We start from the raw sequence: 10,150 nt of genomic DNA, 5'->3' as shown, positions 1-10,150 counted from the left end.
AGGGGATTGCAAATCTGTTGTATGGAATTATACTCAAAATCAAAGAAGAAATCAAAACTTCCAGTTCTGAAAGTATGAAAAATCGGCACGGTCGACTAATGAATATCATGCCGACCAATATTGGCAAGGTCCACGAATGAAGAAAATGTCGACTTAAAATGGCCGGCAAGGTATACGAATGAAGAGAATGCCTGCTTTATTATTTTTGACACACAGGAGACTGTTGTAAATGCTTCACTAGTCGGCATGGTATTGATTTCTTACCTTGTCGGCTATCTGTAGTCGACATTTATTAACTTTATTATCTTGTCGGCTAGAATTTAGTCGGCACTGTAGTAATCTTATAACCTTGCCGACTTTAGTTATCCCCAAAAAGAAAACTGAATTCTAATAGATGAAATTCACTTTATTCATGTAATTTTGGTTACTACATTGATTGAAGCATAAAATATAACTCCTTGTCGACGAAAAAACGAATGCACTTAGCTTGTGCATCAAGCCTTTGAACCCCTAGGCCACCCTAGTGGACGAGTTATAGTCTCGTAAGGGTTTACATAGAGATATACCCACAAAACCTACACTAAAACCATCAATATTCATTGGAGGAATCCCATTCATCTCCAGCCTGCATGAAGTCCGGGGCATACTCCGGATTTTGGAGACCATGAATTCATAGCTTGCATCGAATGAGAATGTTTCCATCTTTTCCTCCAAGTAGCGCGCTTTGACAACTTCATGCCACAAAAACAAAACACAAACTTACTTTATTAGTGGTGTTTAGTAGGAAGATCAAACAACATGGATCACGTAAAATAAACCACAAAAACACTTACAAATTGTTCAATGGACAAGTTGAAGTTGGTAACGTTGAAAATCCGAGGTTGGAGAGCTAAAAAAGAGAGTATCGCATTTTCGATGACTAGGTGCCTATCATGGACTTGTTGAACACTTCTTCCATTAGGATTCCCAAACTCTTGCCTAAATTTGTTGTGTACCCTAGCCCAAAAGGTTACGGCATCCACCTTTATGGTGGACTGATGGCTAACTCGAGTTTCCGCGTACCAAGCTTTGGTGATTGCCAAATCTTCATTTGAATCAAATGATTCCATTGTTGTATGTAGAGAGCTATTGGGTGAGTTAGATGGAGTGTATGATTATATGAGCTTAGGAGAGTATATGCAAATAGTTGTGTGTTGTTTTGTAGAGAGAAGTAGTGTATTTATAGGATGGTGCCAAAATTTGGCCGTTATATACAAGTCAATCAATGCGATTGTACTTCCAAAAATTTGAATTTTAAATTCGCCGGCGAGGTTTTTGTTCCCCAGTATGCCGACTAACTCTGGCCGGCAGGGTCGAAATTTGTTACCATGCCGACCTTATGACGATTTTAGGCATCAGGAGTTGATTTTCTTCTGAATAACCATCGAAAAGGTATTTGGTTATTAGCGTGTCGGCTATGGTATAGTTGGCAAGGTTATATTTTATAACCATGCCGACCTTATGATGATTTTAGGCATCAGGAGAAGGTATTTTCAGCAACACATAGTCAGCAGGGTCGATAACATAATACCTTGCTGACCATGGTAACTACACCATTTCCACTGTCAGGTAGTCTGAAAATTCACAACCTTGCCGGCCCTGATTTAGTCGGCAATGTGACTTAAAAAAATCATGCCGGTGTAAGTATTAAACTTTACATAGCTAAACAAACCATTCATTCAACAACTAGAAATCCAACACTTTTTGTCAAAATACGAAAACATGTCCCATAAACCTTAAAAAAAATATTTGTCCAACCGTTAACCTTAAAATTTGTCTACCACAACATAAAGAAATAAACTAGAAATTCATTCATTCACCACCACGACCACGATCACGGCCCCGTTTAGGAGCACCACCACTACTACTACCTTCACCACCACCACCACGGGAACGACTCCTCTTTTTGTCAGCATTCATCTTGGCTTGTGCTTCCCTCTTGGCTTTTCTTCCCTCTTTACTTCAGCATCAGCTTGCTTGAACAATTCATAGGCATCCTCATTGTCAACATTTCTAGCAAAGTCAATGTGCTTGCTTTTCTCTTCAATCGACAAAGGCTCTCCTCTTTCTCTCGCGCAACACATCACCCTCACAAGGCTCTTCAAATGATCCTTCTATTTTCAATTAAACAACAAACAATTAATAGAATGATTCAATAATGTAATGTTAAAACAATAAGAGAAACTCTAAAATACTTACAAAGAACTTAAGACTTGTTGTTGGGTATTTCTTGAAAAATGATTCAATTGTCTTATGTTTTTTGTTAAAATAAATATCACATTGAATTTCATCCCTAATTTTTCTTATCATTGTACGAATTTCTAGTGTGGTTTCTCATAACCCAACAAGAATTTTTTTAATATGATTGCCGCTTTACCAACCCCGTTTCGTGAAGGCGAATCTATTGTAGAACTTTCATCATATTGTTTCCTATCTTTATCAGTTCCCATAACGCTCCCAGTTATTTCTTCATCAGTCAACAGTTGCATAACTACATTTTCTTCCAGATATTCAGGACACCTTGACATTCACTAAATTGCGATAACCCAACTTTTCGATCAAATTTTAGAAGTATTGAGTGATATTATCATCTAAATGTTCATCCGAACTGTCTAAACTTGTGTTATCTGTTCATCGAAGTTAAATTTATCTAATAAGTTAATAAGATATTAATTAATATATAAATTATTATATAAATTAATAATTATTAATTTATCGGCTAATTAATATCTCGCTTAATTAATAAATTCGGGTGGTCCCAACATCATTAATTTATAGAGTTTCTACTGTAATGGGTGTCTTCAGAATTCTGTAACTTTGTATCGCTTCAAACACTTGTAACTTCTTCATACGACGTTAGAATGACCTCATTCTTTCGCTGTTAGCTTCGTCAATTCGTCATCTTAACAATAATGAAAAGAAATACTGGATTTGAATGAGTTCCCCTTCCTTTTGGATGATTCACATAATAAAACAAATAAAAATAGAAAATAAACGTAAGATACAATAATTCACAAGAAAATTAGCAAATACTAGCACAGAACTGACACTAAATGCACGTAAAATATACATTTATCAACCTATAATCACTTATTTGATGTTTGCAGACGATTTACTAAGAGGATTTTAGAAGAACATGCTTGTTTATTAGGTCAGTTGACAAATTATGAGAAATCTTCTATTATTTTAACAGAGGTAACTCAAATTCAAGGAAACAAACCACAACTCAACACCTTGGTGAAAAAGATATGAATGTGGAGAACCAATATTTAGGAGTCTATCACTTGAAGTCAGATTATAGAATTGCATGCAGTTTTGATTTTCTTATAGAAAAATTCAAAAATCAAAGCTTTCTGGTTGGAGACAACATTTTCTTAATCCAGCAGGAAGAACAATTCTATCCAAATCAACTATGTATGCAATTCCTATTTAGTTCATGGGCATTACCTAAAGGTATTATTCAACAAATTGACAGAATTCAGAGAACTTTCTGGTAGGGGCCTCCTGCAGATGAAAGAAAAGTGCATTTCATAAATCGGAGGAAAATGTGTCTCATAGAGGATTGGAATTCGAAACAAAGATCTTATATGTCAAGTAACATGCAGGTTCTTAGAGAACAAGGATGTTGCTAAGTTGCCGACTGCTAAATATCTACAAGGTTAGTCATATTGTATAATAAATAGTTCTAATAGAGGATCGTCTATTTGGAATAACTTATTGGAGGTCAGATAAATTCTAGAGAATAAAGTTTTCTTGCATATTTAAAATAAAGATAAAGTGAATATATGGGATGATCCATGGCTACGTCAGTATATACAACACTTAATCACAAGACTTGCTTATATGACGTCTGAGTTTCCAAAAGTTTCTGATCTCATCAGTCACGACACCAATTCTTGGAATATGGATCTTCTGCAACATCTATTTCCTACTAATATGGTTCAACAAATTTCTTCATTATATTTGAATACATAAGATAATTCATAAGATATCCTGCTTCAGACCTGTACAAACTCCGGTAAATTTTCTGCCAAGTCTTGTTATCAGTTATTGACAAATAATTATCCGTCTTCTTCTCATTTCAGTGCTTTCCTTTGGAAGAAATTTTGATCTTTTCAAATATCATTTCAAGGATACATATATTCATATGAAGGTAACACTGGTATTACAGTCAAAGTGACTATTCAAAGATTCATTATAAAGATGGAAATTTCATGTAATTTTTGTGGTCATAGATGAAACAATTTTCCATCTATTGTTTTATTGCAACTAGGCAAACATGATTTTTAACAAGCCAATTTCAATTTGGGGAATCTTGATAATTCTGATAATGTTTAATAAATTCTGGTTGATTGGATATAGGATAAATTCAAGCAGAAATATGAGATGATGATATGCATTTTACGGAATCTATAGAGAATGAGGAATGATATGGTCTTTTCTTTATAAATATGATATGCTGGATTACCAGACCTATATGGCCGAGGTTTCGAGTAGCATGGTTATGAATAATGATAGTACTCATCTACAAGGACGGATTCCTCCGGATGTCCTATATTAAGGTTAACGTTGACGCGACATATGTCCCCTACAATGGAGCGGCCAGAGCTATTCCTCAAAATCTAGAGGTAGTTTCATGGGCTGTGGTTCTATTACTTTTGATACAACCTCTCCTCATGTGGCTGAAGCTATTACATTGAGTATTGAGTTAGCTAAGAAATTTGGCTTTCAAAAGCTGATCATGGAAGGGGATGCAACACATGTTACAAGAACTATTTTAGAGGATGCAATAGACATTCTGTGGAGCATTTGTTCAATCATTATGGAGATTAAATGATCAGTTTCTAATTTTGTTGACATTACATTTCAATCTGTTCCTTAAAATGCAAATCATTTATTGCATTCTTTGCGTCAACATGCTATGCATCATGCTTGACAATGTAAATCATTGGTGAAATGCTGATTCATTTTTTCAAACCACAATATTAGTGAGATAGTCTAATAAATTATGCTCTTTAGAGGCTCTTCTTCCTTTAAAAAAAAAATTGGTGTCCAAACGGCAGACGGACTTGAATTCAATTTCTAGATTTTTTAAGTAGTCAAAGTACGTTTGAAGTCAATTGTCCTTGTTCATTCAAAAGAAGTGGATTGCAGGTTAATTTAATCAGTTAACTGAAAAATAGCGGTTAGGAAATAAAGAGATAGTAGTGGGGGGTAAGAGGGAGTTTCGGTAGTTCATTGAACCCCCTCATTTTCTCTTCAACCCAAAATTGATCAAAGTTTCATTCAATTTGGAAAATTATGTTTAATTTGTAACCACACAATGATTTAACCACTAATTTATTCCAATTGAAAAGAAATCAGTGTCCATTATTAATCTGTCGTCTGTGTTTTTACAAATTTTGAAAGAGAAATTCAAGATTAACAAAGAAGATAGAGAAGAGCATTCTAAACAATAATTAACATGAGATCAGCATCAGTTAACAAGAAAAAATTTTGGTTATCAATTTTCATTTTGAGTGTATATATAAATGAACAATTCCTTGTTCTTGTTGTAGCAGCAAGATCCCATCCAGGCACTATGGGTGGTGGCAATGCTATTCATAATAAGGGTTCAAACAAACAACAACACCAGCAACTAAAAGAAGAAGAAGAACAACAACAGCAGCAGCAACAAACAGGTGGTAGTGGTGGTGGTGACAGTACAAGACCCCCACCAGGTGATGTTGATACTGGTAATGTTGTTCATGAGGTATCAAAAGGTGATGTTGATAATGGTAATGTTGTTCATGAGGTATCAAACAAACACCAACAACAGCAACTAAAGGGTACAAGACCCCAACTGGGTGATGTGGATACTGGTAATGTTGTTCATGAGGGATCAAAAGGTGATGTGGATGGTGGTAATGTTGTTCATGAGGTATCAAACAAACACCAACAACCGCAACTAAAAGAAGAAGAAGAACACCAGCAAGCAGGTGGTAGTGGTGGTGGTAATAGTACAAGATCCCAACCAGGTGCTGCGGGTGGTCGTAATGCTACTGACAAGGGATCAAATGAACACCAACAACAGCAACACAAACAGAAACAACATCAAAAACAAAAACAACACCAACAAGCAGGTGGTGGTGGTAACAGCTTTAAAGAATCAATCACAAATGCTGGAGAATCAGTCAAAAAACAACTAGGTGGTGCTGGAGAATCAGTCAAAAAGCAACTAGGTGGTGCTGGAGAAGCAATATCAGAACAACTAGGTGATGCTGGGAATAGCGTTAAAGAAGCAGTCCCGAAAAAAGTACGTGATGCTGGTAGTAGCTTTAAAGAATCAGTCACAAAACAACTAGGTGGTGCTGGAGAATCCGTCAAAAAACAAATAGGTGGTTCTGGAGAATCAATATCAAAACAACTAAGTGGTGCTGGGAATAGCTTCAAAAAAGCAGTTCCAAAACAAGTACGTGATGCTGGTAATAGCTTCAAAGAATCAGTCACAGGTGCTGGTAAACAAGTAGGTGATGCTGGTAATAGCTTCAAAGAATCAGTCAAAGGTGCTGGTAATAGCTTCAAAGAATCGATTCCAAAAAAAGTAGGTGATGCTGGTAATAGTTTCAAAGAATCAGTCACAGGTGCTGGTAATAGCTTTAAAGAATCGGTTTCAAGACACCTGGGTGGTGCTGGTAATAGCTTCAAAGAATCAGCCCCAAAACAACTAGGTGGCGGTAAACATGATAAAGGCTTTGGCCTGGCAGTACTACCGAATATCGGTGGAAAACTAGCAACCCAAACACAAATTGGTGGCAGTAGTGGTGGTGGTGGCAGCAGCAGCAGCAGCAGCAGTGATAATAGTGGGAGTGGCAGTGGAGGCGGTAGTAGTGGAAGTAGTGATTCTGGTAAAGGAAGTGAGGAACCCCAAATTAAGAAAGGAGGTAGTGGGACCAACGGCAGCAGCAGCGGAGGGGGTGGTGGCTCTTCACAATTCAATGCTAAGAAGTATGGTGCACGCGCTGATGGAAGAAATGATGATACCCAGGTTTGTGCATTCGTTCTGTCTTAAAATTGGTTTCCTTTGGGTTTTCTGGTTTTTGGATTTACTAATTTGCATCTGTAGGCGTTTACGGCGGCATGGAAAGCTGCGTGTGCGTCCATAGCACCTGCTGAAGTTTTTATACCAAAAGGAACATATTTGGTTGGACCTGTTAAATTTACAGGGCCTTGTAAAGCATCACCTATAACAGTTAATATGCAAGGATTCTTGAAGGCATCAACAGATCTTAGTAGATATGGTTCCTCTTCTGACTGGTTTGAGTTTGGATGGGTTGATGGTTTGAATTTGATCGGTGGCGGGACATTTGATGGTCAAGGTGCTGCTTCTTGGCCCTTCAACAAATGTCCTACAAACATGAACTGCAAAGTCCTTCCCACAGTAAGTCTCACTGTGCTTCTCTAATTTTTCTGGATGCAATATTTCATTAATTCAGACTTACATGTTTATATTTTATTTTTTTTGCAGAATGTTAAGTTTGTTTCGTTAACCAAAACGACAGTGAAGAGCATAACATCGCTGAATAGCAAATTCTTTCATATCGTTTTATTGGATTGCACGGATTTTAAAGCAAGTGAGATCCATATATCTGCACCAGGAAACAGTCCCAACACTGACGGTATTCATATGGAACGTTCAACCGGTGTAACCATTGCCAATGCTAATATTGGTACTGGCGATGACTGTGTATCAATTGGACAAGGAAACGCTCACGTTACCATTACTGGCGTTACTTGCGGACCTGGCCACGGTATCAGGTTCGTTAGAGAGTATATACATGTTATGGATTGTCTGAAGGAACAAAGAAATGCAATAACAGGAGATAATGAGCTTCATTTTTTATTTTTTTATTTTTTTTTTGTTAGTGTTGGGAGCTTGGGGAGGTATCAAAATGAAGGAGATGTAAATGGATTGCTGGTGAAAGGGTGCACACTTTCAGGGACAATGAATGGCATTAGGATAAAGACATGGGCTAATTCACCTGATTCAAGTGTTGCTTCCAACATGACATTCGAGGACATTGTTGTTAACAATGTTGCTAATCCTATCATCATTGATCAAACTTACTGTCCATACGCCTCTTGTTCTTCAGTTGTAAGTATTTCTAATCCAATAAGCTAAAAATCTAGTATTTTGTACTATCTAGCCATCTGAATTGCACATTTCATGATGTATGTTTTGACTCGTGCAGTCACCATCCAAGGTTAAATTGAGTGATATAACTTTCAAGAACATAAGAGGGACAACATCGTCTCCGGTGGCAGTAACACTAGAATGCAGCAAAGGAGTGCCATGCCAAAACGTTAAGCTTGAAGATGTACATTTGGACCCAGCTGGTGGCGGTACAGTAGCGAAATCATCGTGTTTGAATGTCCAGGCCAAATACGCTGGAACTCAGATTCCTCCTCCATGTGCTTAATAATAATCAAGTTAAACTACATTGGGATTAAGAGACTAATTTTAGTTGGCCGTCAATCCACCGAGCGAGCCGTCCTTTTTCCCATGTAAAGAGTAGCAGTTTTAATCAGTAATAGTATAATGTAGAAATTGCAGCCCCTCTCATCTCTCAAGAAGGGCTTTTTCCCCACCATTTTTGTTTATATTACTTGCCGTTCATATATTGAATTGAAACTTTGTGTACAATTTTATTTCAGTTTACACACAAGTGACAGGACCCAAATCTTAGTTACATACCAGACCTTATGGCTACATTACAGACAGTTATTTGCCACTGGCTTTTGCTAATTGATTTTGAACAAACTTCTTAACTTCCTGAAACAAAAGAGGAGTTTCAGGGAATTCAGTAAGACTATAAAAACCATGAAATGCATTTGGAAACTCAACAATATAAGCCTCTTTACCAAATCTCTTCAACCCTTCATAATACCTTCTCTGCCAATCTTGCAACAAATCCCATTTGCCAACAACAACCAAAGTTGGTGGAAATTTCTTTAACTTCGAAATGTCTTCACAACAATTTGGACCAAAAACGTTAGAAGCCAAGTGATCCCGGTTAGACCCTTGCGGCAGAAAAGCTTTCCATAACCAATCTGTTCGATCAAGACTAAGGGCTGGACCATTCTCTAACTTGATTTCAGATTCAGTCCTTTCTTGTCCACCAAACCAAGGTTGGATCCCAATTAATCCAATCACTTTAACCTGTTTTAACTCGTCGTCATCGGTTTTTGCAACACGAACAGCTAAATGGTGTGACAGGTTACCTCCAGCACTGTCTCCGGCGATAAAACAACGGGATAGATCAGCATTTCCCGGAAACTCTTTGAATTGTCTCTCGTCGATGAATTTCAAAGCATCAAATCCGTCTTCATACTGTGAAGGATACTTGAATTCCGGTGAGTACCGGTAATTGACCGAGACAACAACAGCTGAATTTTCCAGGGACAAACGACGGCATAGTGTGTCGAAAGGTTTTGAATCAGGGGACATATATGCAAATCCACCGCCGTGGAAGTAAACAACAACCGGAAGTGGAGTAGTAGTAATATTTGTTGGTGAGTAGAGACGAAACCACCGCCGTGGAAGTAAACGCAATCCTTGTCTTCCATGGGAGCAATCTCAGTGGTGAATTCTTTGCTCCAAACATTTTTTTTTCTTCTTCTCTCAAACTTGCCAGTTTCTCCGTCTCTAATTATTTACCTTCTTTAATCAGAAGCAGAACCAGGGACTTTTATGTTGTTGGAGCATTAGAGGAAAAAGTGGATCCCATACCCATGTGTACTACATTGTATCTAGATGAGGTTCTTTTTTGTGCTTTGATCTTCAGTTGATAAACAAGTGGGTGTGAATTTTGCAGGAGTTGGTTGGTTCACTTGAATTGCATTCATTGAATAGAATGGGATGGGACAAGGTCAGACCATGACAGTTGAGTGCTTGGATGTGAAATTTCAAGGTAAAAAATCCAAGAGTTCCAATGACATAACGTAATCTCTATATCCAACATGTTAGTGCACCTAATTTGATTTCCCCGTATCTATCTAAGGGTGCATCACAATCTGTACGTACATATGTATGCTTAGAGTTCAAGATATTGCAAATTCAGAACCAATCTTA

The 10,150-nt window shown here is 37.4% G+C and overlaps 2 protein-coding genes across 2 annotated transcripts; one reads left to right on the top strand and one right to left on the bottom strand.

The window, feature by feature from the left end:
• Positions 1 to 5,408: 5,408 nt before the first annotated feature.
• Positions 5,409 to 8,722, top strand: LOC113289652 (uncharacterized transmembrane protein DDB_G0289901-like). The gene is made up of 5 exons (XM_026538977.1): positions 5,409 to 7,066; positions 7,145 to 7,459; positions 7,547 to 7,836; positions 7,945 to 8,173; positions 8,271 to 8,722. Exons 1-5 carry the CDS (start codon positions 5,504 to 5,506, stop codon positions 8,496 to 8,498), a joined length of 2,625 nt encoding a protein of 874 aa, XP_026394762.1. The 5' UTR covers positions 5,409 to 5,503; the 3' UTR covers positions 8,499 to 8,722.
• On the bottom strand, positions 8,675 to 9,655 carry LOC113289653 (probable carboxylesterase 18; the record flags this gene model as incomplete). The annotated part of the gene is made up of 1 exon (XM_026538978.1): positions 8,675 to 9,655. A coding segment is annotated over one exon (855 nt), but the record flags the coding sequence as incomplete, so codon positions are not given.
• Positions 9,656 to 10,150: the final 495 nt, after the last annotated feature.

Source organism: Papaver somniferum, chromosome 6 (genome assembly GCF_003573695.1).
Source record: "Papaver somniferum cultivar HN1 chromosome 6, ASM357369v1, whole genome shotgun sequence".
NCBI lineage: Eukaryota > Viridiplantae > Streptophyta > Magnoliopsida > Ranunculales > Papaveraceae > Papaver > Papaver somniferum.
This window is presented reverse-complemented; position numbering and strand designations above follow the sequence as displayed.

Bases quoted from the DNA above. Each gene is read 5' to 3' on its own strand.
- LOC113289652 (XM_026538977.1), top strand. From the start codon at position 5,504: ATGAGATCAGCATCAGTTAACAAGAAAAAATTTTGGTTATCAATTTTC. The intron at 7,460-7,546 runs GTAAGTCTCACT...TTTTTTTTGCAG, and splicing joins ACTGCAAAGTCCTTCCCACA to AATGTTAAGTTTGTTTCGTT. The intron at 7,837-7,944 runs GTTCGTTAGAGA...TTTTTTTGTTAG, and splicing joins GGACCTGGCCACGGTATCAG to TGTTGGGAGCTTGGGGAGGT.